Here is a 25,114-nt window from a genome sequence, read left to right as displayed (position 1 = left end):
GCTCTGAGCAGCACAGACACTACGTGCTGGGTGGGGGTATGGGATATATGAAGCATCTACTTATGATATCCCCCTCATTTGAACACCAATTCGATCTTAAAATGTAGAGCAGAAAAAATAATATTGAAAGATTACAGTGAATTGTTGGTAAATGTTTTGCCTTTAGCGTCCACCTGATAAAAAGCAAAAAACCCAAAAACCTAATGTCAGCCTTCAGGGTAACACCACAGCACTTCACATGACAACAGAGAAGTCAATAGGGCCCGTTAGAGAAATACTGCAACACCCTGCCATTTAAGATGTGCTGGTATAACAAAAATAGTTTATTTAAAGCTACTTTGGGCTGCTTCCTTATTCACAAGAGGTTACTATAGTGGTAGCTCCGCATATTTGATTTGGCACATTTTTACACTGGATGCCCTTCCTTATGCAACCCCCATTATACTTGTGTCTCCTGCTGGGATTCAACCAGGGATCTTTTGCTTTGTAGGTGGATGTGTAAACTTCTACACATTAAAGATAGTGTATTTACAATCCAAACTATTCTTTTCTTTCCTGAATCACTAAGGATAACTTTGCTGGTGCATAACTGAACAAACTGTTTATGGTAGGGCTGTGCGATATGACCAAAATCTCATATCCCGATATAAGACATCTATCGTCCCGATAACGATATAAATCACACAACAAAAAAAAAAAGAAAAGAAAAAAAAGAATCACAAAAATTTAACATTTTTTGTAAATTCTGTGAATCTCGACTTGCGTGAAGTGTTTCCGGCTGGGCGTCGTGTACCTGGAGTCGAGTGTATTAACCAATGCGTGAAACGATACATTTTTAGATATAAGTTGTAACTGCCGCCGTTTTCTTTGTATTTCTTACACGGCGTGCTGCAGGGAAAAGCCTGTTCTAACGTTTGAGTCTGAGGTTTATTTTTTAGCACCTGGCGGCTCTTTTTTAATTCTCATCCGTAAATAATCTGCTCTTTCACGTAATTCAGTTTATTTTGAAAAGTCTCAACAGGATCTTGAGCTTTATTGTGAAAGGTTTATGTGGAAAATAAACAAGATGCTAGCAACAACGCATAAAAACAGGTGCTTGTCCGTCTGTAGTGTGGTTATATTAAATATAAGATAAAGAAAGAACTTTAAGAAATTAATATAGCCACTACAGTGACCATCAAAACCATAAAAAAATATTGCCGTAAACAGTTTATTTTGAGACACCACGAAACAAACGATAGCGTAAAATGAAACGATAGACGTTTTTATATCGTCAATCGATATATATTGTTATATCGAACAGCCCTAGTTTATGGTGCCATAAGGTCATAACAGAAATTTTTTTTTAAAAAAAAGAAAAAGTAAAAAGAAAGAAAGGGTAAATAACCTAACAGAATAGCTACGTGATGAAAGAAACCCCATACATGATCAGAGACAGATTCATATAATTATAATATAACCTTGACATAATTAATCTGCATTCTGTGTCCAACCAAATGCATTCTTGTTGTGTCTCCAGCATCTATGATGTAAACAATGTCCTGTGCTTTTGCTGTCCTGTGTTTAAATTTTCCAGAAAATCTTCTTTTTGTAAAGCAAATAGGAGATGATGACCCAACAGGAAGTGGCCACAAGGTTCTGAATGAGATGCTCAGCATGGGATTGGCTGTTGGACATGCGCCAGCGGAAGGGAAAGTAGTCTTCAAACACTTCGTGGCCTACGTACACAAGTATGGAGTTCATACCTTAATGAAACACACAAGAGAGAGTGAAGTAGAGGACACAATGACTACACAGAAATTCACAAGGAAAATAAATATTTGGCAGATTATATTTCCAATTACAAGACGGACCATACTAATTCACACTGTGACAGAGCAGACTTCCACATTCACATCAACCCCAAAAGTACAATTATAACAATCAAAAGCTGTCTTAGGCAAAAACTGTCTATTAATCTTTTATGTGACTCTAATGCTCACCAGGATAGTAGAAAGGTGCCCCTGACCACCACTTATTTACATCCACTATGTAGTAGATCAGCATTAGGAGCACAAAGGCAAAGCAGGCCAGTGTTGTCACGTAAGACAGAGACCTAGAAGTGAAACATTAAGACATTTTTAAAAAAAACATTTATATGCTGTTCAGCATCGGGGTGCTTGTGTCAATGTCAATGTCCATCTCTGTCTGCCTCTGGCTCCTGGGGGTCGTTATTGCAGCTTTCCACCTTCATTTTATGACAAAGACTATTTGTACTCCATCCTTTTATTATGTCTCCCCCCATTTGTTTCCCACCTGCCTGTCCAGCCTTAGTCATTGTCATACTGTATACCACATATAATGTAATAAATGAAATAATCGTGGCTCAAGAGTTGGGAGTTCACCTTGTAACCGGAAGGTTACAACCGGAAGGTTGCCGGTTCGAGCCCCGGCTTGGACAGTCTCTGTTGTTGTGTCCTTGGGCAAGACACTTCACCTACGGCCTACTGGTGTTGGCCAGAAGGGCCGATGGCGCGATATGGCAGCCTCGCTTCGGTCAGTCTGCCCCAGGGCAGCTGTGGCTACAACTGTAGCTTGCCTCCACCAGTGTGTGAATGTGTGTGTGAATGGGTGGATGACTGGGTGTGTAAAGCGCTTTAGGGTCCCTAGGCGGGACTAGTAAAAGCGCTATACAAATACAGGCCATTTACCATTTACCATTTATAACACGAATACAAAGGCAGAAATAAACAGATAAACCCTGAACAAGAGGATCATGTAGATGATTTATAGAGCTGATCCGGGAAAAACAAAATGTTCTTGGCGCAACAGTGAATTCAGATCATAATTCTGATTGCAAAATTGGCCAGACAGGACAGGACTTAAAAAAGAGGGGAAAAAAGATATTTATCAGCACTGCACCAATTTTTTAAACTTAAAATCATGCCGTTTTTCATTCAGTTTATGCACTCCTGGATACCTTTAATACCTTTAATGTTTAACTCTCTAATGTAACTATGCATGTCAGAGAGTCTGTAATCTCGATGTTTATAACTATTTATGCATGAGTTTTACTGATACAGCCCATTATGTCTAAGGTGATTTTGGGCTATGTAAATAAACTCTATATTGGCTTGATAGACCACTTTAAATATTTGCCAAGGGGATTGCTGTATATTTGATTGGTTTCCATTTTTTATGAGATATTCTACGACTTCTCTTTTGTCTGATTTCACAATCCTGTGGCCACAAAGTTGTGAGAACCTAAGATGCTGGAGTGGAGAGCAAATGTGGAAAACCTAGTCATAACACAAATTATGTGACATTAGGTATTCTATTATATCTGTATAAAATATTTTACGCATTTTAAGTGGGAAAAGACTATAAAATCTAACGTTTGCCAAACTTAAAAATATTACTAGTGCTGCTTATTTTGCAGCAGTTTCCAAAATATTCAATTAGAATTTCCCAAAGTGCCCATTGCTTGAGTAAATGTAGTTCTAACTGTAGATATAAATAAAACATGGCCCTTACCACAAGTTTTTGTTGACAGGAATGAAACCCTGGTCTGTGGAACATTTGGTTAGAAATGCTGAAACGACACCCTGAATGACAGAAGACATTTTATTATTCAATCGTGGACGCAAAAATAACTCATATATATATATATATATATATATATATATATATCACATGAAACTTATTTGTAGTTGTGGTTGCTTGTTTTCCTTTTTTTTGCTTTGTTTGTTTGTCTCTTTTTAATTCTATGTTGTACTTTTTCAACATGTTCAAAATAAAGATTCAATTTATCAATCAAAACAATGTGCTTACCAGTAAAAGACCCCATATGAGGAACCTCGACATAATACTTTTGGGGCGTTCTCTGTAGTGCAAGATTATTTTCCCTGCCTGAGGACAATTAAAATACAAAAAGAATGAAAGCCAACCATTTACTTCCTTTAACCTTTCCAACAGTTTTATATCTTTATTTGAATAAACAAGAAACAAAAGGAGGCCAACATCAGACAAATATAAATTACAAACCTGTAATCCCAGAAAGGCCATGAGGATAGAGTTGATGCTGCCAAGAACACCTTCTGGATCATACGGTATACGAGTTGCATAAATCACCTGAAATAAAATGTAAACTTATTGATTTTTATCAACATCAGATGCAATCTATCAGTGTTTGCATTATTGGGGTTAACAAGTGTGTACGTGCCCATCGGAGAGAAATCTGACACATTAAAATAACCTTAACATTTCAAGTTACAAAAGACTATCATGAAGCTATAATTTGGGATGTTTTGGTGGTTACAAACCCTTGATGATGGATTCTGGTACATGTGCTTTTCTCCCAGAAGCAAGCGGTCAATGAAACCAGCAGCTCCACCGGTGCAGTTCACATACAGCCCCATATCCCCAATCCCACCTGGACCCAGATAACCTCTGTACCAAAGCAATGAGTGTAGTCAGTGTTGTTAATGTAGCACTGCACCAAGAGGAAGGTTAGAAATTCCAGTTTATTAGCGCTTACTGCTAAAAGTTCAATTATTGCAAAAACTTACGCAACATAATGAAGCACTACACTTCACTGTCTTTGACTTACGTTGGGCAGTCTGGCACAGGAAGTTGAAATGTGAGGAAGAGCCAGAGTACTTCTAGAAGAATCACACACAGCCAGGCTGGCCAATACAGCAAGAAATCAATAGCTGGGGACCACCACGCATCCTGGAAAATAAAACCCACTCCATTAAACACATCTCCTTTCCTTAAACACAAATTTAACATAAACCTATTTAGCATAAAACAACACAGACTGTTAAACAATGCAGATGAAAAAAACCCCCCAAAAAAAACAAGGCTGACCAGTGTGAGGACGTCAAGTTGTCCTCTGGCCACCAGTAAATCCAAGCAAGCTACGACCAGATATGACCAGGCGAGGCGCTGCAACACACCCGGGATCCGCAAGTTTTCCCAAGCCACTGTGGAGAAGATGTAAACACGCAATAAAAATGCAAATGAAAATAAATAACCACATAAGTTCAAAGTTTGAAACAGTATTATAGTATATGGTTTAATCTTCCACCTAAAGAGCTTGGAACACTGCTGTAAAGACGGAGTTCATACTTACACGCTCCCTGGCAGTAGTTTGGGTTGATGACTAGGACACCAATGATGAAGAGCTGCAAGCTCCGCCACACAGCTTTTCTGAGCAATGAGCAACGGGTCACGCCTGCACGCAGCAAGGCATTGATGGAGAGTGCGATGGATGTGCCCATTATGAACACAAACCTGGTAGAAGAAGGGACAAAATGAGTGCTGGTTCTACACTTAAAAGATTTGCTGAGGGAACAAATGGAACTTTATTATTTCTATTTTTTTTATTCATTCTGTTTTATTTTTAAGCCCCTTTTAGTCCAGTGACCACTTTAAAGAAAACACCCTTTATTTCTTGTGCACATTCAACTATGTAACTGGACCAGAATTTGTTAATGGTCCCTGTAATCCTTCTGAAGATAATTCTGTCACCATTACAAAATAAAAATACACATTAATATAAATACTGCACATTTATATTAACGTGTGAGTACAAATAAAGACAATCCAACTGCATATAAGACAACTTTTTATAAGAATCTTTAAATTAAGCTTACCAAGGGAAGACTAGGTCAGCAACAGTAAGGCCTGCAAGATGAGAAATGGGGAAGGCCTGGTTTAAAATCAACAACATTGCAAATACCAAGGAGAGCTGCAAAGATATGTAAATAACGAGGAAACTGCAACATGGCTAAAAAAAACTAAACAAAGAAACCACACTGGGCTTACCATTCCAGCTTTCATGTCTGAAGAACCAGTATCGCCCCCCTCCATAGTTCACAAACACCATAATGACCAAGGAGATACTGACAGAAACACAGAAAATGCCACATTTACTTAAAAGCATCAAGCTAGGAGTACATGTTTATTTATATTAATTGATGAATAAAAATGGGCAAAAATATGAAAACATCAAAGCACTGGATCTAGATTTAATACTGCCGGTGATGGTTGATTAATAAGGGACACATTCAGTGTCACCTACCACACTGTAATAAAAAAACAAACAAACATATGATACAGTATAATGATAAATAAGACAATGAGGACACTAAGCTGGAGGCACAAGCGTGAGGGTGGGGTCAGGAAGCTACCCTCTGAATGTATCCAAAGATCGAAGCCTCTTGCTGCTCGTTAGCGGGGGAGGGAGGATGTTATCAGTGACTGGCGGCACTACCCGAGTGGGGCCCAGTTCCTGGATGATGAAGTCAAAGCTGGATATTAATATAATTCTACTGGAAGTATAGATTTATCACCTGATTTATTATTAAGACAAAAACACACAGGATAGAAGCAGATCAGTAACTGTAAATCTGCTATATTAAAACTATCTGGGTTCTTATTTCATTGTCACTAAAGCACTCATAATTAAACAAGGCCAAACGATTGCAGAACACTCACAGAATTGATGAGTCTCTCTGTTTCCATGGAACTCCCAAGTTGGAGGACCAGACCTCTTACTGCATCAAGCCTGGACAAGAAACAATCAAGATCTCGATTGAGGGTTTTTTTGGAGTACAAACAAGCTCAGTTGACTCTCGAGACTGTGTGCTTCAGAGAGAGACAAGACTGGAAAAATGTTCTTCTTCTTCCTCTTTCAGCTGCTCCCTTTAGAGGTTGCCAGAGTGGATCATCTCACCCTGTTCCTAGCATGCTCCTCTGTATCTCCTCTTTCATTACATCCATGAGTCTTCTCTTCCTGCCTGGAAGCATCATTCAGCATCACAAATATCCACAATTCCTCCTCTGCACAAACACTCTCAGCCTTGCCTCTCTAACTTTGTTTTTAAAACATTCAGCCTGAGCTTTCCCTCTGATTTAATCATTTCTAATCATCGTGTCCATCACGGTCGCTTCCACTGAAAATCTGATCATCTTCATTTCTGTCTTTTTGTCAGTGTCACTCTCTCCAAACCATACATCATAGCAGGTCTCACTGTCATCTTGTAAATCTTCCCTTTCACTCTTGTTGCTATGTTTCAGTTAGCAATCATTCCTGACACTTGTCTCCGCCCACTCCACCCTGTCCGTACTCTCTTCTTCACCTCTCTTATGCAGTTTCTAATTACTAGGTGGTTGATTCCAGATATTTAAACTCATCTACCTTCACTATCTCTGCTTGTAATGGCTCAACAATGGAAAACACACATTTTCTGTCTCGCTTCTACTGACTTCCTCCTCTTTCCAGAGGATACTTCCACAAAAGCACAGAGCATCTCTTTCTGATGCATCTGCAGTGCTTACTCTCAACATTTTCAAATCATTCAAAAAATATCCACTTCTTTATATTGAAATTTACTGAATGAACATCAAAACAAAAATCAGGCTTACCCCCAAACCTTTTTTCCAATGGCAAACACCAAGGCCAGGAGAGCATAGATGAGAAAAGCAACCAAGATCGCTGTGTGGAGAGATATTAATTAAATGTATATTAATTATTAGTTAAAATAAAATATTTTTCTCTGTGTGAGACACTCACGTATGTAGCTATTCACAGGGTCCTTATCAGTAACTACAGAGCAGTTGACTCCAAAAGATGCGTTCAGGGTTTTCACCCACAGAGAGTAGTTACCATGCTCGCCAAAGTGGAAAGGAATTCTGTGAATTAAAAAAAAAAACAAAGGAAAAAGATTTATGTCATCAACAAATAAGCCAAACACTGATCCTTAATTTTATATAACCAGAATGTTGTTCTTTTTGTAAGTTGGAAGCACGACCGTATTCGTAAACGTACTTGCAGAGCTCCAGCTCGATAGGTGTGCTGTTGATCTGCAGTGCTATTTCATGCTGTGTGCTTACAATAAAGTTTACTGAACTGGGCTGACCAGGGTCAAGCCCTGCAGGTACCACCCCTAGCTGCTGGTACAAACACTAACAGGCGAGAGAGCAGAAGCCAAGATTAGAACATTATTGAACTTAAACCACACAGAAACAGAATCAAATGAGGGGAAATATCTGGCACGTGTGAGCCCACCTGGTAGCAGCGCTGTGACATCCAAGACACCTGCACCTCATATGACAACTCATTGTTGACCGTCAGCTGTGCCTCATCCATCTTCAGGGACAGGTGCTTATGATGATGTATATCAGCTAGAGTGAGTAAGAAAGCGCAGCAGTCATTGTGCAGATCAGTTGAAACCCAGCAACACATCAATTTTCTGCATATGAAGGTACGACGATGCTACAGTCTACGGTTTTCGATTGGTGACCCCACCCAAGCCGCTGTTCATGTAATTAAAATAATCAGAAAACCATAACAGTGTGCATGCCATTACGCTGGTTATTATTCGATCAAAATGCACAAACGTGCAAAATAATCTCATCTTTCCCGGCTGCACAAATGTTATCAAACAAGTCAGAGAACTAATAACGGGTGGACGTGATGCTTTTCGTTTTAATACGCGACACAAGAAGCCATCTTTCTGTAATTTGTCTCAAATCTATCGACCACAGCCGATGCTAAGGACCACAAACCTACTCCATACCGGTGTGCGGTAGCGAAGAAGCCCAGTTTGACAGCAAGCTACAGCCAGAAAGCTAAAGCTAGCGTCTGGAGGGAGAAAGCATGTGATAGAGCCAGTGGTCACATGCTGCATTAATCCCTAATTTACCACCGAGAGGGAAGTTCAAACCGCTGAAGCTCACTTTTCCATTATCAGCTGTTCTCGGTTGATACCGTTTTACAGTTAGCCGCTCGATAGCAGGTTAATAATTAAACATTTAAACCGCTTGTTTGTTGGAGTAAACCTTCAGCTATCGTCAAAAAACCCATAACCACTGCTGCTGTAATATAATTTCAACAAATACGGGAGTTGGTGTAAAACACTGCTAAACATTAGCTTGCTCGCTAGCTTGCTAACCTGGTAGCAGTAGTCTCCTGCTTTTACTTTTTTCAGTTCAGGATACTTACACGAAGATATTTCAGCTGCTAGTGGTGCCACGCAAACAGCCACGACCAAAGCAACAACACCAAGGGCAAAAGTAGCACTTTTCTCCGTTTGTGCCATTTCTTTCTGGCTCTTTGGTTTCACCGATGCTACTGAAGACGAGTGATATGTATTGTTTTTCTTAAGCTTCCTTGCCATGGCAAAGGTTACTTCCGATCCGTGTACTTGTTTTGGCACTCTAGTGGGAGCGAGAAGGGCCAAAGTACTATACCTGTTCTACTACCCCAACAATTGTTAGGTAATGGCATGGTTATTGCACATATTCATGTTTGCGATCGGCACTAAAGTCGAATATGACACAGTATTCCCAATAAAACTGTGGTACTGGATGAGGAAGTCAGGAGTGCCAGAGAGAAATATGTGAGGGTGGTGCAGGACATGTATGAGGACAGCGAGATAGTGGTGAGGTATGCCGTAGGAATGACAGGTGGCTTCCAGGTGGGGGTGGGACTACATGAAGGATCAGCTCTGAACCCCTTTTTGTTTGCAGTGGTGATGGGCTGATAGATCAGGCCAAGCTGGAGTCTGTGGACTATGGTGTTTGGAGATGATATTGTGATCTATGTGAGCAGGTAGCATGGTGTATGTTTGGAAACGGTGGCACTGACAAAAACACAGGAGGCTGAGATGGAGGTGGAAGAGCTAAAGATGCTGAGATTTTCGTTGGCAATAACCAAGAAGGACAAGATAACAATTTTTTTTTGTAATAAATGTGAATAAAATGTGATCAAATCATTTAATTGTGTGAAAAAGAAAAGTAAAGCTGTAACAAGAAACATTGAAATTGTTCCTACATTTTATGTTTAAATATGAAAATTAGATATTGTCTGTCTAAATATATGGAGATCTGTACACATTTCCACAATCTGAAAACTCCATAAGCCAGGAAACACTTTCAACAGAGAGAAAAAAGAAGCTATATAAAAAAATTACACATAAATAAGTTTGGGTTTTGTTGTTCTTTTTTTCCCCCTTTACGCATGTACGTACGCTGAAACGTCAAGGACTCTAAATCGATGATCGAGTGGATCAACGGTGCCTCCCATCGGACTTCGTCGTTCACAATGGCAGACAAACAAAATGCTCAGAAGAGGTAATGTGTACATTATTGTGAACATGACTTTTAGCGGCGTAGCTAAGCATAAAACCCATTAGAATAAATAATAGAAGTAAAGAAGAATTAGTTACAGCGAATTGAAGATGCTGATGTGGGCAGTTAAGACAGCTCAATGAAGTAGCTAGCTAGCAGCGTTAGCTAGCATGTACAAAAACATTTCTCGTTTCTGTTGCAGTGTCAAGATAGCAGCTGGAGCCGTAGTTTGTGTTGAAAGCGAAATCCGAGGAGACGTTACCATAGGTAAGACTATGCCCAGTAATCGGAGTTCAGAAAACTTGCTTTTCTCTCACAGCAGATCAGTCCCAAGGCAGGAGTTGAATGGCTGTCATCACTTTGCTTGATTACTTGCTGCACCTCTGTTTCTCCAGGCGCCAGAACCGTGGTCCACCCAAAAGCTCGCATCATTGCTGAGGCAGGACCCATAGTCATCGGAGAAGGCAACTTGATTGAAGAGCAAGCTCTGATCATTAACAGGTTATCTAAAGCCTCGGTGTACCATGTTTTCCACTAGGTTAACCATCGTTGAGCATCTCTGGTGATCTGTCACTGTTCTTACATGCAAGCTTGTGTGATCTTCCCCACAGTTACCCAGAAAATATTACACCTGATTCTGAGGTGGAACCAAAAACAATGACCATCGGTATCAACAATGTCTTTGAAGTTGGCTGTGGTATCCTTTTGTCTAATCTGGCCAGTACTGCTCCATATATGATTTTTAAATTGTAACATAATAAATCTTTGTAAAAAACAAACAAACATGTTTTGCCTCAACTGACAACAAACAGTATCGCAAGCTTTAAAAATTGGAGACAACAATGTGATTGAATCTAAAGGTAGGATATTGCCTTCCATTTCTTTGGCTTTCAGTGAGTGTTCAAGTCTGTATAATTTCGATGAAGTCACTCACGTTACCAAATATCTTTTTTTGTTGACTAGCGGATGTTGGCAGGAATGTAATCCTCACCAGTGGCTGTATAATTGGAGCCTTCTGTCAGGTCAACACTTGTGAGGTCATACCCGAGAACACTGTCATCTACGGCTCTGGATGTATGAGAAGGGTGCAGACTGAGAGACCCCAGGTATGGAGATCTGTGACTGGAAAACATCGTCAGTGTAGACAAATAACCTAGATGTAGCATTAGCATTGCAAATTGAATATCAAAGCATTATATTTTGAGCTTCCAAGTGGGCTAATCACATGTATGTTTTCCTGATGAAACTAAAAATCTGATGTTTTATTAGATTCAGATTTTTAAAACTAATTCTCCCTCTAACTTGTATCTGGGATCTATATAGAAAGTTTTTAATATTTTACAACTCTGAGCATTTCGTACAAGTGCAAGACAAATGCTACATTAGCCACACATGAGTTTCATATGGATTTGGGTCACATTTATGATGCAAATAATTGTTTTTAAGCATTCAGCATTAGAGCTGAGAAACACAGTAACACCATGGGCAAAAACTCAGCAACAACAGACTGTCTAAAAATGTGTAAAATATTCAGTTTCTCTCATTTCCGTCACATTCACCAAGAAAACACAAGTGATATTTCATATTTAATGTTTTTATGTAAGATATTCATACATGCCCACTTGTTTAAAAGTTTGTGCAGAGAAAACTTTGGTGCATTGTGCTCATCATCATGTCTGTTATCTCATTTCAGCCACAGACTCTTCAGCTCGATTTTCTGATGAAGATCTTGCCAAACTACCACCATTTGAAGAAAACTCTTAAAGCAGGCCATGCTGCTAGCTAAAATTATACTTTATACCTTTTGAAATGCAGAGAATATCAATGTTTAACTAGATCCTGCTGGAAGAAAGCATGAATGTATATAGTTATGTACCTACCCTGTTTTTGCTCTTCAATTACTGATATTTTCTACTCTGATCTGCAACAGAAGATTAAGCTTCTCATCTTTCTCCTGCTATGCCGATGTACCTTTTGTTTTTTACGATTAACTTATAAGGTACACAAGTTGTGCTAGATTTGCTCATTTCTTACGATGGCAGTTACCAGTATTTTTATCATTAAGTTGTAGAAGGTAATTTCTGCCATTCTGATAAAGAATTTACACTAACAATAAATGAAACATTTTAAATATTTAGATGGATTCAAATGTTGACTTTTTTTAAACGCATAATGTTGACACTTAAAATGGCAACTTATTGATCTAATCAAAGCAGTTTTGTGTAGCAGTATAATTTATTTGAGTTGGTTCAAAAATGCTAATATTTCTTAAACCACTATATCACGGTGTTGCAAAGTAAAACGCATTTAAATATTTTAAGTTCCACAAAGCTGAAGACATTTCCTGCTGGATGAGTTTTCAGTGTGATGCGATACACTGCACAACACAAGGCTGTTTTTTGCAGTTATTACAAAAGCATAACCGTTGCTAACCATTCAAATAAAAACCTTCCACACACTATACTAAATATATACAAACACACAAACAATATGAAAGAAAGCTACACAATTCAACCTTATTTACTTTAACAGTAAAGTTGTGGTTTCCCCTTTAATTGGTGAGGGCGCCGGCTATCCTAATGATCCAAGTATTCATGTCCTTCACTGACTTATACTCAAAAGGTTTCCACAACACAGCAACTACTGACTCCATGTAATGTAAAACCAGAGATTGTTGAGAGGAATGCAAAGAAAGGGGGGGGGGGACAGCTAATTTTTTGAAATAACATTCATCAGCAGTTTTTATGTTATAGTGAGTCTAGAATAACCATCTCCGTGCATTTCTGTGTTACATATGGGACTGAATTAATATATTTCACTTCTTTACAGGCACGCCATCTGAGTAATCCTCCAGTAATCCAGCCAAATGGTTGTTGTGCGTCTTGAAGTTTCTCTTCCTCTGTGTGGCTTGCTTCTTTCTCTTTTGAATTGGTAACTGTGAAGAGCACAGAAAGATAATCAGCTCTCATTCATTTCCTTGAACAGGTGTAACCGTAAGAACTGCATATTAAAGACTTATTTCTTTCTAACAAATCACAAACAAATCTCTCACACACACACACATTTTATATATATTTCTATATATATATATATATATATATATATATATATATAAAAAGACACTGACCACTTTCTTTGGTCCCGTTTCTTGCATGGAGGAAATGCCTTGTTTCTTCAGGTACTCTTCAATCTTGTCCTCATCTATAGAGTCAACTGGAACACTCCTCCACAGCTTCTGAAATTCTGACATTGAAAGCAGCTACACTTGAAGAGCCGGACACATAATCTTAACTAACCAAACAAGTCACAGACCTGAATGAAATGCACAATATGAGTTTTACAAAACACTTCTGATATAGATCTAATACAACAAACATTTCATTTTACAGTTGAAGTAAAGTTGTCTGAATCTTCGTCAAAGCCAAATTGGTTTTCACTTTGCACATGCTCCACCTCTCCAAATAGCACTGAAATTTGGCAAACACGTTATTGCTTAATTTGCAAAGGCAATATAAAACATGCTGTACCCCCAACATGGACCACAAGTAACATCAGAGGACAGAAATTCAGATCATTATGAATGTTCCAGTTCTAACTCGCGAAAATGTATGACGAAGACTTCCTTGATGTTGATGTTAATTCTAACAACTTACCCAAGTCAAAATTGATAGCATAAACATAGCTATTGTGAGATTGCCCATCGGTTTGAAGCATGTAGCCTTGAGAATTTCTGGACCTTGGTTGTTGGTCACTCAAGTGGTTAGCCAATGAGTGTGGGGTTTTGTACCAAGGATAATTCTCCGTTTTGAAATACAGTTTGACCAGGATTTAAAAAATAGACTTTTTTGATTTAATATGATTAAAATTTAGTCATAGTATGACTGAATCCATAAAAAACAAGAAAATGTTCACAGAGTTTTAGCTGATTTCAGTTTGACTTCTATAGGACTAATAGTCTTTTTGCAACCACAGCTATCGCCATCTGGTGGCATTCAGTTAGAATGCAGGTTTTCAGACAATTCACTAGCTTATGACTTATAAGCTACATCCATTTTTATTTTTTTTTATCTCTATGGTGATAATTTCACACTTGGAAAATTCTTACATGAAATAAATGCAGAGTGAGGGCCAACTGGGTATGCATAGCATGCATAATAGTCAGTTTAGGTCAAAGACGGATACACAGAGAAAGAGGAAGGCATGTCACCGTACAATTTGCGGATAGACCAATACCGATATACCAATACTCACCTTCATCTACCGCAAACTGGCAATGCTTGTCGTTGTAGAACAAGATCTTTTTCTTGTCTGGTCTTGTGACAAAGATGATCTGATCCCCCAAAGCCTGTGAACGATCACACAAGAAGTCTTTTCCATGCTTTAATTGTTAAGTTGCCACAGTGTTCGCTCATCACCGAGTGGCATCTTAGTGGTGATACATGCTTCACTAAAAACTGAATAATGTTTAATACCTTGATGGCCTTGGCTGAATTGGGTAGCCCTTCCTCTACATCTTCTAGTAAGACTCCTCCCAGGCCCAGTTGGTCGTGCTTATCCAGCAGCCTCAGTAAGGCTTTCTTGTCCTTCAGGTTGTATTTAGGCTTGAAGCCATAGGTTCCATCCCGGACTTCAATTTTTGGATTGCTGACCAAGGCCTGAGATTGGTAGGTGAAAGTAAAGCACAAGATTATATAAAACCCCCCTCCGATAACAAACTAAATATAATAAAAACTAACACCTTGAAAAGACTAAACAAATAGTACAGTAGCTTTTTCTCCTTCGGTAAGTGTAGCCTTCCAATGTAAAAAGATAGCTTAATGGCATACGATGTATTATCAGCTTAATTTCTCATCACTTACTTTCAATGGCTTTTTTCTTTTGCAACATACCAAATATGTTTGGATGAGAATAACTTACAAATTAGCTTGAGGGAAAAAACAAGTATTGTGTAGATTTAAGGTGAGACTCGTAAAAGAAATTGCTCAGAGAAAACGCAATTGACCATAGTACTACTGACAATAAAAGATAGAGGTATGGCATTAAAAATAGCACAAAAGCACCTCATTCATGAGCCACTGTTTCTGCTTCATGCTTATGTCAAGAAGTTTGGTCTCATCAAGAATCTCATCTAAGGTCAGGAAGTGCGTGTCCCCATTCTGATGCCTCGTCTGAGAGATTAAGGACAGAAAAGCAGACGTTAGGTAAACACACACACAAAAAAAATATTCACAGCCCTCTTATTTTCTGCACTATGGAGAAGATTTTAGGCAAACATCTACAGTAATTTTACAGGATTTAGAACTGTGCATTCAGCAGGTGGCACAAATGCACACATTTAACAGGAAAATCTGTCAATCTGAGTGTGAGTTCTTCACCGAGGAATGAGTCAAACAGCTAGTGTGACAAGGCCTGGCTGCCTGTTTGCAGAGCCACAGCATGATAAACAAGCTGTTAACATACCAAAAGAAAGACTGGGGACCAAATGTTAACCCAGCGGGCACAAATGACTCACTCATGTTTTACAACAGACAAATGTCAAGCTTTATTATTAAACAGTTTGGTGAAAAGATAAAATCTTAATATTTGTGTTGGTGCTGCTGAAAAAAAAGTTTTTAATGTCCCCCTCAAAATCCTCGTGTAATTACCTTACCTTACCTTCATGTAATTTACTATCTTGGCCAGGCAACCAAACTTGTACCCAGAGCTCGTCTTAATGTTGAAGCTGCCATTAGATTCTGTGGAAAAAAACAACAACATTTAAGTTTAACCAATTTATTATCGTAATACTGAATGTGCAGTGAGATTTGAGAACTACATGGACTGACATATTTGTGCAAGAACACTTTGCTGAAAATGTATTTCAGATAATTGACTACTGTCATGTCAGCTCCTGTCAAATGAGCAGCGAGTGTTTAATGAGGTCATTAAAATCCTAACGGCATTCATTATTTGACATTTTCTTATTGTCAATATTCAGTGAAAAGACAGAAGCAAACAATGCATTTGTTTGCCACTCTCTATTTTGCCTGTCAGCCTTCATTTGTTCCTATTGAAGATGCTATCATCTGAAACAGGTCAAAGGAACACAATGACATTGAGGCTATTTCAGGTTTTAAGCAAACCTGACTACTACGAGAGTTAATGCTGGGGACTACTTCCAGATACAAAGTAACACTCCAGGAAGCTAGTGAGTATTTACAGCTGCAGGGTATGTATTTTGGGTAACACAGAAACATGTCATGCAGTGCAAAAATGTGGCAGATTTAAATGTTTGCAACATTAAAATACTACACAAGTCATATATCAAGCCAATCTGATTTAGTTTGACTTGAAGTCCGGCCAGCTGGTCTTATTCTCTGCTGGAGTCCAATAATGCTGCTCCCCTCAGAGACTGACTGAGGTCTGGACTCGGCATTCACCAATCAAAGCTGAAAACAGACACTGATTCATGAATGATTCATCGTGTAGGCGGGAGCTTCTGTTGCTTTGAGCTGCACAGTAGGCAGGACGGTGAAACTGTGACAGACCAGCTAACGAATGGTGCAGAGGCAGGGCTAATAGAAAGGAGCCAATGATGTAGACAATCCTGTGCTGTTCAGCTGAGACATGAAGAGCTGCAAGGAGTGGCGGTGGAGGAGAGCGACTGAAAGTGCACGGGAGCACTGAGGAGGAAAGCAGGTTGAAGAGTAAATGTGGAGGAGGGAAAGAGTGTAAACGAAAGAGATAGGTGGAGCACCAAAAAGAGGAGAGACATTTGTCGGCTTACATCTTCTAAAAACTGAGCCAGACACACAGGTGAGTCTGCATGTTTTTCTGAACACCATTCTCTGAATAATGTCCGTGACATCAACAGATCATAATAATCCACAATATAATTTTAGGCTACAGGCTGCACTGGGTTTTCACTATGAAGATATGAATATGAGGATTTTTTTAGAGCATTCTAATATTTGCAGGATGAAGTCATGCATCTTTAAATGCAGTGGATGTATTTACAAAGCCAGGTCCTTTTGCGTAGGAATTACAACATTTAGACTGCATAAGCGAACAGTGGATTAAATATACATGGATCTGTCTGCTTTCTACCCACTTGAATACCAAGCATCAGAACCTGTCTGTGTGTACTTATGGATATCATGTATGTGTTTGTTTAAATGCATGACTCAAGACAAATCAATGAGGGGACTTAGTGCTGTGAGGAGCCAGTCAGGGGCATTAGGAGTGTATGTGTGTGTGTGTACGTGTGTGTGTGAGAGACAGCCACTGTGTAGAGAGGAACCTCCAGTCCTACAACACCTTCAGAGCCTGGCTGGGGTGGGGCTGTTTTGGTGACTGATAACAGATACAGGAGTCAATCTGTCCCTGTCTGTATAATTGCTCTGACAAAAGAAAGGAGGGTCACGGGGGGGGGGGGGGGGGGGGGGGTATAAATTAGTAACAGAGGTTGTTGTAAAGCCATGAGTTGAGGTGAAACTGATATTAGGAGCTGGGTTTGTAACAACAGGATCAAAACAGTTGATTCAACGCGAAAGAAAACAACACAAAACCCATACTGTACACACAACTTCCAGACAAAGTGGGGAGAATCTGGTGAGGGCAATGTTCAAAGCTGCCCTTCCTCACATGTAGAGCATAATAAAGGAGACAGCCTGTCCAGCAGTCACGTGCCGCCTGTGATCTCAAATGACAATTACCTTGACTACTCAATTGCACACTGATGCACACTGCATGGACTTTGAATGTCCAATTTCTATTCTTACATGCACTTCCATCAGGTGTCAAGAGAATTTCAGACTAAGATGAAGCAACCAATGAAAATGTCTCACCAGGACAAGCCACTAAGCTTTTTCACATTTAAGTTCCCAGGTCACCTGAAACTCAAGTTACAAACCCACTAAATTAAACACACAAACAAGTCATATTAAAACAACACAAGTCTATGCATGAAGGCATGTGTGTGCACACATTTAGCCTTATTAAATCTCTAAAGGAAGAGATGGTGGAAAGAGATGCACTTACGCCCCTCTCCTACAACTGGGTCATCTGCCTTCGCCTCAATATTTCATGCACAAATGTCTGTGATTGTCAGCATACAAATGTGTGTTAAGAGCATGTATGTGCACTTTTGTGCATGCCTGTGTGGGCAGAAACACTCCACAGTGTGCCCCGAGGATTTTAAAATGGTAGGTGTTGGCTAAAAATGGGAAAGAACAGCTGAAGTGAGGCAAATGTGCACTTGAAGGATCTCTTAAGTTCATTATTTTATTACAGTTCCGTTACTACATTTGTATAAGGCATTGTGGCCAAAGAGCTGCACACCAAGCATAGATGGCACAGTTCTCTACACAGCCATCCTTTATTACCAGCCTTTTAAGACTATTTTTGTTCTGAGCAGATGGCCTCAGTAGGGTTTCTGGTGTTTTGCAATATAACCTGTGCTCTAATAATACACCATCTTCTCATTTCAAACAAAAAAATATGTCTGTGATGACAGATGTAGACTAGGTTTTGTTTACATACATACAAAGCAATTTATCTTTTTACAACATGATCCCCTTCGAGACTGATAACGAACCGTTACATTCATTACAACAAATTACCTATAGGAGTATTTGATAGTTTTTCAGAGTAAATGAGTTTCCATGTCTGCCTGCTGTCTAGAGTGGAACAAATTCCTTTTTCAATATCCGTATCACAAAGATAATTAGTTTTAGTTTTGTTTTTAATTATCATAATAAGCAGGAGCAAATGCTTCAAAAAAAATCCTGGAATAGAGCCAGGCACATCTGGTTAAAAGCATTGCATCACAATGTGTTATGCCCTGAAGACAAATTCTCCCATTACTGTAATTTTTTAATCAGCCTCACACCATGAAAACACAAATTTAACAACCGCTGCTTTCATTTTGAAATTTGATCTGCAGTAAAACCAAGACCCAAACACTGTCATAAGCATTAACCATCTTTTTTTCCTTGTGTCTTATTGTTTCCAACCAGAAATCATGACCAACATCACAGCTACTGTTCATCCAAACAATCTCCCACTGCGAGAAGAGGGAGTCCCTCTGTCCCTCGTCTCCTTTCAGGTCCAGGAAGTCTACCCATTTCATGATGGCTGGAATGTGGCCTGTTTTGTCATCCTTCTTCTTTTTATTCTCACCGTCCTGTCCTTGGCAGCGTTGGCTGTGCTCTATGAGCTGCTGGACTGTGGGTGCTGCGCCAAAGGGAAAACACACCACCAGCTACAGGAGGAAGGGCCGGGAAGCTGCAGCAAGCTTATGAGTAGCATGTGCAAGGAGCCAGAATCACACACTGAGTTGGTATAGTGGCAACAAGGACGAAGAAAAGAATAATAGAAATTTGGATATTGTTGCTCATTTGAACAGGACCACACTATTGACTAAGATGTTTGCAAAAATGAACTCCCAAAAACCCCCCAAAACACCCAAAGTAATTCAGTTGTTCACAATTAGAGGTGAAAGCTGGTGATTGAACGATATAAATGTATCTTCCCACATCTACCGCAGACCCCGAAAGCCATATTTCACTTCTGAAATACTCCCAGAAGAAAAGAAGATCCCCTGAGTATTTATAACATGGCTTAAAAACACAAATTTCCACTACTTAAAGTGCCCATATTATGCCCTTTGAATTATTCCCTACAACTTTACTATTTTGTGGATGTAAAAGCTTTGCTAAATTACAGTTTGAAGCCCATTTCAAATAACTTAATAGTGAGAAAACATTGCCTTTATTTTTATGGGAATGTTGCCAGAACAACAGAAAATCCCCTATGTTTAGTGCTAATACAGCTAGCGCTTCTGTACTCATCTCTTGCTCACAGAAATTGTATTCTAATACTGCAGAATTTCCAATAAAGCGGTTCTCATTTACATAATATTATTTTTCAGGTGTAAGCAAATAATCTCGATAAAATAGTCATAAACAGCCTGTTACCATAAACCATATACTATTTTTAAGCCATTTTCCACCCACTCCTCTGCATAGCTTAGGTCCTCACAAAAGCAACACTGGCTGACAAAAACAAGCTAAAGACTACGGCTCTACTTTACATTGCATGGAAAGAGACATGAGCAAAACAAAGGGTAAAAGAGGTGCTGCAGCAGTGTACAGTATAACAAAACTAATGCATGCATGTCCATGTGTTTTACAAGCATGGGACACACAAAGTCTAAGCTGATGACTCAGCTAGTCCTAAGCACCAAGACAATAGTTAGCTGATGCATCTTTTAAGGTTACTCTTCATCATATATTAATGAGGCAAATTGTTATTCAATTATTTTCTGCTGATATACACGTGAAATAAACTCCTCGTGTCTCCAAATCTGCCTCTTCTGCCTGCCAGTGTACGGTGCTACGCAAGCAGCTCAGCTCTTTTATCCATGTCAAATAGTGGGTGGCTAGTGCTACATCAATAAAGTGTAATGCTTAATTGTTATGAACACTCTGCCTTTGGGTCGAACAGTTTTCCTGGAGGAAACCCTGTAAATAATCTTATCCTGGTACACCACTAAAATACATTCATGGGCTTGTTAAGGGGCATGACATGGGGACTTTAATATAGGCTGTGGCAGAATGTGTTGCATTAAATGGGCATTTTCTTAGTTTGATTATTTTGGAAACTGATTATTAAGTTGCATGGGAAAAAAAAACACTTAAAAAAATTTTGGGGAAAAAAAGCATTTTCTTACCCTGCTATATGGGTGTTAAAAAAAAACAACTACTGTGTGAGTGCTTTTTTTGTGACCTACTGGATGCAGTGAGCTTCTTCGAGACATGCTGTTTCTGAAATTGCCATCCAAATCTTATTACAACAATATCTGTGGATCAAGCCTAGTCAGATGAAATCATTGCTTAGGATAAAGCTGGTGTTCTTCAGTAAATTGTAAGCCAGTGTTGTCAACATGTTTAGCACTGCAACATTATCTCATGACAAGTTCGCATGCTGCACAGTGATGTACGGTAAAATGTTATATTGAGCACTATGTGTAATTTCATGCCTTACCACAAAATGCCTAATAAAAGCTGACTCACTTTTCTGTTAACAGAAGTAGCTTTTTCTTTAAGAGTATATGGAGTGACGTTGCAATTTCGAAGGGATGCCAAGAGGCCACTGCTCACAATTCTTATGTTGTATATATATTTATGCGTGTTGCTTTAATTCATCTGAAAGAACATTTTAAATGCAAAAGTGTCATAAGTATCACTTGTAATCCAATTTTCGTTTAACTAAATTTGACTGAGCAGTAAGAATTCTAGTTTTTTGGGCTAAGCTAAGGATTTAGAATGAGAAAAGATCGTCACCTGATCAATTTAACCTGCGAAGTAAGGTTCTTTCTTATTAGAAATAACAACCAGGAGAGTGTATTATTCCAGTGTCTTGGTTGTCTTGTTGAATCACAGTAAACTGACATGCACAACTTTAATTACATGGATCCTCAATTTACTATCAAGTCTTTAGGGCAGATTAATTTTGAGTATCGACCCAGTTGAAAGTTCCTTCATCCACTCTAAAATGTCTTTTGGTTCAGTTCTCTTGGATATTAGACTTTCATAATATAAAAAGCTATATACTGATGAGATGAGATTATTTTATTCAAAACTAAAGCAACTAGCATTGGTGCATATTTAGGCCTTTGATTAGATATTAACCAGTTGGATGTGTGAAAATTGTTTTGGTGTCCAAATATGAGCAATCCAATTGTACAGAATAAGCCTCTTATGTTGTGAATAGATTTTGATTTTCAAAGAACTATAATTAATGGCACATATAAACAAAAATCTACTTTTCTTCATTTAAAAATATGTTTTCCATTAAAGAAATTATTAATGTTTATTTCCCCAAACTGTATTAAGCTACAGGATTTTCTGAAACAACGGAAAATAAGGTGATCTTCAAATAATCAATAGAAAACGTTTTTAGTTTTTTTTTTTTTTTTTTATTCACTCGTCTCCATAATTTTCCCTCATAGTTACTTTGAGCCATACTGAGGGTGCTCATTTGTGTCTGGCTCTGAGCTTTGTGAAACTTTAGCGTTAGCCACATTCCCTTTTCATATTTAAATGTCTAATTAGATTTCTTGTTTATCAATGTTTTCTCGCTGGTACCCCTACAGTGTACTTTGGTGAACTTTGCCTCTTCACTCACAGTGAGAAGGTTCCACACTAACACCATGTCAGGCTGTGAGAGTGCAAGTGAATATTTGCCTACACCGCTATACAATCCGTTATATGGGAGACTGACTGGCCAGTCACTGGGCGGAGCTGAGCACTGGAAATCTGCAGAATCCAGTCCCTGGCCAGTCAGTCGATGCATCTCCTACTTGCCAACATATATCTACAGATGCTAGCCTTTTCAGCATCACTAGCTGAAAAAGCTAGTGGTGATGTGAACCTATAGAGACATTAAAACACTAATAAACAAGAATAAGTGGTTTACAGCAACAAACATCATCCTTTTAAAGAAAATATTCTTCACCTACCACTACTGAGTTTGGAACTAGAGGAGCTCTCCTTGTCAACTTTGGGTTTCTTCTTTTTGTGTGATCCAGAGTCTGACGTAGCCTGTCTCTTTTCTACAGTTGGGGTGGAAAGTGCCCTTTTCTTAAAAAGCTCCCTTTCTCTCAGTAGAGCAGGATCCATCCTGTTTGAAAGATTAAAAAAAAAAAAATTCATTTAACAAAAGGCAAAGCAACAAAGCTCATTTTGATGGATTCGAGGAATCACATTCTTAATATATGTAAGTATACGTGTAAGTAGCAAGAACCTTTGGTGGCCTTTAGCTTCAGGGACTTATGAGCTGTCACCTGGTTTATCTTTTTGTAATAAAGCCATCAAGAAACGTTTTTTTCCCGATACCAACAAAACAACTGATATATTAAAAAAAACACTAAGCTGAAAAGTCATACAACCAAATACTGTTCGGAAACGAACCATAGTTCTTAATTTTTTTAGAATTAAATGGCGTTAGAGGGAAAACAGTCATTACCCCAGAGCCACAAATATAAAGCTAGTTAAACTAGCTAACAATAGCTAGTTTATTTTCAATTCCGATTGCAAACGGCTTTCAGTTGACTTTGTGATCATGTAAATTCCATAATAACTACAACTAACGTTATGTTCATAAGCGAACGTTCCTGAGTATTATGGGGAAACCAGGATAAATAAACAAACGTGGCGAAACACTGTACCAGAAGCTTAGTAGTTAACCTAGCGTTAGCATCGCGATTAATTCAACATTACCTGACACTTTGTTCCTGTTCTCACTCAGAGAAAGAAGAGGGTTAGTCCAACAGCACTAACTATATGCTGTAGATGTAAAACAGAATGCGTCCTCCACCGAATCACTGTTTTTTGTCGTTGCTTCGGAGACAACACAAGTAAACTTCATACACAATTTTACTCATGCTGCACTTCCGTTTCTAGTTCGATTTTTCCGGTATTGACAGCGAAGCCTGTATGACGTCATTACGTACGTACGACAAAACGATGATTTACGGTGAATAAAAAACTGCACGATTAGAAAATATTGTTGACAAAAATTTTCGAAATATAACTTCTATTTGTTTGGGTCCCTTTCGACAGATTAAATGTTTTTTTTTAATCCACCACAAAATCACATCAATTTACACGTTTTTTAATAAAATATAAAAGAAAAAATATAAACGAAAAAAAGATCACGCAGTAATTTTTGTTTGTGCAAAGGTTTGGTCTCACCTTTATGCTATTTTGCTATAGTATTACTCTGGATTTATACTAATTGTCACATCCATATTCTTATTAACTACTGAAACGCTAAACAGGACAAGCCATAAAAATATATATCAACATAAAGTATTTCTAGCTCACAGATTCCACTGCATGATAGTTCAATAAAAATGGGAGTTAAATAAACTTTCATATAAAGCTGCTAGTCTATTCGTGAATTGGGTTCATATAACCAATACGCTATCGCCTAATATGCACCAAATCTAAATTTATGTGTCACAAATAATTTTTTAGTTTTACATGGACAAATTAAAGTCTTCTTTCATTTTACTTCTTCTGTTATTCAGTTCTGAGTAAAAAATAAAAAGTAACAAAACAGGATATTATTACTTTAATTTATTTTTGAGTGTGTTTTGTGTAATTTATTTCTTTATTTTAAATCATTGGACGTCTTGTTATTTTGGGAAGAGATTATTGGCTCAGCATTGCCACTTAGAGGTTGTTTTAAACTCCTGCTTCTCATACTTAAGATACTGCCTTTATACGTTATTCAGTGTGAATGACTCAAGTAATTAATAATTTCCCCCAGGGATCAATAAAGTATTCTGATTCTGATAATTAGTAAGAAAAATAGTATCAAACCGAAAGAAAAATGCTGCCTACCTTTTAATGGCATTACCTATATGTTAAAACAAACTAGCTACAGAGGATGTTTTATGATCCCGTCATGGCCATCCTCTGTGCTGTGGTGTGATGGGGTACAGATAACAACAGACTCGATAAACCGATTTAAAAGGCCAGTGATATTGTGGGTCCAGAACTGACTCTGTGACAGATGTTTTAGAAAGGAGGATGCTTTCTGAGTTATGGTGAATATTAGACCACACTTTGTACCATCTTCTGTTGTGCTGGGGAATCACAGGAACAGGTTCAACCATAATGCACCACAGAACACCACAGGAAGTCATTCCTACGTGTGACCATCAAACTTTAGGGCACCTCCTTATGACACCTGTATTATTTACACTTGCAATATCTTGTATATACTGTATGATTCATTGTTTTAACTTCGGAGTATTTAACTTTAATTTAATATAACACTTTAAGTGAATGTCTGTAACAAAACCATTTCCACCTGGTGTAAATAAAATATTCTGATCACAATTCTTTAATTCAGTATGGAGAAAATGTTAAAACATAAGACAAGTGACAAAATGTCCGAGTGCATAAAAACTGGAATGCAATAAAAGATTGAATGATTTTTAGTTTTC

The 25,114-nt window shown here is 38.4% G+C and overlaps 4 protein-coding genes across 7 annotated transcripts; 2 read left to right on the top strand and 2 right to left on the bottom strand.

Moving 5' to 3' along the window:
• Positions 1-926: 926 nt before the first annotated feature.
• Positions 927-9,519, bottom strand: hgsnat (heparan-alpha-glucosaminide N-acetyltransferase). Of its 2 annotated transcripts, XM_085162515.1 has the most exons (18): positions 8,990-9,430; positions 8,054-8,169; positions 7,814-7,950; positions 7,559-7,677; positions 7,411-7,480; positions 6,481-6,550; positions 6,174-6,274; positions 5,809-5,885; positions 5,637-5,667; positions 5,114-5,274; positions 4,849-4,964; positions 4,589-4,710; positions 4,302-4,428; positions 4,024-4,110; positions 3,811-3,888; positions 3,514-3,584; positions 1,983-2,095; positions 927-1,745 (listed from the first exon to the last, which is right to left on the bottom strand). In XM_085162515.1, exons 1-18 carry the CDS (start codon positions 9,162-9,164, stop codon positions 1,564-1,566), a joined length of 1,953 nt encoding a protein of 650 aa, XP_085018641.1. In that variant the 5' UTR covers positions 9,165-9,430; the 3' UTR covers positions 927-1,563. The 2 variants fall into 2 exon arrangements, with proteins under 2 accessions (XP_085018641.1, XP_085018639.1); XM_085162513.1 differs by having other exon boundaries at positions 3,811-4,110; positions 8,990-9,519.
• LOC146516821 (dynactin subunit 6-like) lies at positions 8,128-12,819 on the top strand. 2 transcript variants are annotated; one of them, XM_085162523.1, is made up of 9 exons: positions 8,128-8,249; positions 9,599-9,713; positions 10,005-10,119; positions 10,319-10,383; positions 10,512-10,617; positions 10,728-10,813; positions 10,929-10,976; positions 11,080-11,222; positions 11,810-12,819. In XM_085162523.1, exons 3-9 carry the CDS (start codon positions 10,043-10,045, stop codon positions 11,900-11,902), a joined length of 618 nt encoding a protein of 205 aa, XP_085018649.1. In that variant the 5' UTR covers positions 8,128-8,249; positions 9,599-9,713; positions 10,005-10,042; the 3' UTR covers positions 11,903-12,819. The 2 variants fall into 2 exon arrangements, with proteins under 2 accessions (XP_085018649.1, XP_085018647.1); XM_085162521.1 differs by lacking the exon at positions 9,599-9,713 and having other exon boundaries at positions 8,133-8,249; positions 10,031-10,119.
• Positions 11,695-23,581, bottom strand: gtf2e2 (general transcription factor IIE, polypeptide 2, beta). 2 transcript variants are annotated; one of them, XM_085162517.1, is made up of 8 exons: positions 23,379-23,581; positions 22,619-22,779; positions 15,772-15,851; positions 15,177-15,284; positions 14,589-14,771; positions 14,368-14,461; positions 13,244-13,359; positions 11,695-13,051 (listed from the first exon to the last, which is right to left on the bottom strand). In XM_085162517.1, exons 2-8 carry the CDS (start codon positions 22,776-22,778, stop codon positions 12,932-12,934), a joined length of 861 nt encoding a protein of 286 aa, XP_085018643.1. In that variant the 5' UTR covers position 22,779; positions 23,379-23,581; the 3' UTR covers positions 11,695-12,931. The 2 variants fall into 2 exon arrangements, with proteins under 2 accessions (XP_085018643.1, XP_085018644.1); XM_085162518.1 differs by lacking the exon at positions 23,379-23,581 and adding an exon at positions 22,903-23,144.
• smim18 (small integral membrane protein 18) lies at positions 16,630-21,186 on the top strand. The gene is made up of 2 exons (XM_085162524.1): positions 16,630-16,911; positions 19,113-21,186. The coding sequence occupies exon 2, from the start codon at positions 19,118-19,120 to the stop codon at positions 19,439-19,441; it is 324 nt and encodes a 107-aa protein (XP_085018650.1). The 5' UTR covers positions 16,630-16,911; positions 19,113-19,117; the 3' UTR covers positions 19,442-21,186.
• Positions 23,582-25,114: the final 1,533 nt, after the last annotated feature.

The sequence above is a fragment of the Neolamprologus multifasciatus genome, chromosome 6 (genome assembly GCF_963576455.1).
Source record: "Neolamprologus multifasciatus chromosome 6, fNeoMul1.2, whole genome shotgun sequence".
Taxonomy (NCBI): domain Eukaryota; kingdom Metazoa; phylum Chordata; class Actinopteri; order Cichliformes; family Cichlidae; genus Neolamprologus; species Neolamprologus multifasciatus.
This window is presented reverse-complemented; position numbering and strand designations above follow the sequence as displayed.

Bases quoted from the DNA above. Each gene is read 5' to 3' on its own strand.
- LOC146516821 (XM_085162521.1), top strand. The intron at 10,120-10,318 runs GTAATGTGTACA...TTTCTGTTGCAG, and splicing joins AAACAAAATGCTCAGAAGAG to TGTCAAGATAGCAGCTGGAG. The intron at 10,977-11,079 runs GTAGGATATTGC...TTTGTTGACTAG, and splicing joins CAATGTGATTGAATCTAAAG to CGGATGTTGGCAGGAATGTA.
- hgsnat (XM_085162513.1), bottom strand. From the start codon at position 9,164: ATGGCAAGGAAGCTTAAGAAAAACAATACATATCACTCGTCTTCAGTA. The intron at 7,481-7,558 runs GTGAGTGTCTCA...CTCTCCACACAG, and splicing joins CCCTGTGAATAGCTACATAC to CGATCTTGGTTGCTTTTCTC. The intron at 4,111-4,301 runs GTTTGTAACCAC...ATTTTATTTCAG, and splicing joins ACCAGAATCCATCATCAAGG to GTGATTTATGCAACTCGTAT.
- smim18 (XM_085162524.1), top strand. From the start codon at position 19,118: ATGACCAACATCACAGCTACTGTTCATCCAAACAATCTCCCACTGCGA.
- gtf2e2 (XM_085162517.1), bottom strand. From the start codon at position 22,778: ATGGATCCTGCTCTACTGAGAGAAAGGGAGCTTTTTAAGAAAAGGGCA. The intron at 15,285-15,771 runs GTAAGGTAAGGT...TTAATCTCTCAG, and splicing joins AGATAGTAAATTACATGAAG to ACGAGGCATCAGAATGGGGA. The intron at 14,462-14,588 runs GTATTAAACATT...GATCGTTCACAG, and splicing joins ATTCAGCCAAGGCCATCAAG to GCTTTGGGGGATCAGATCAT.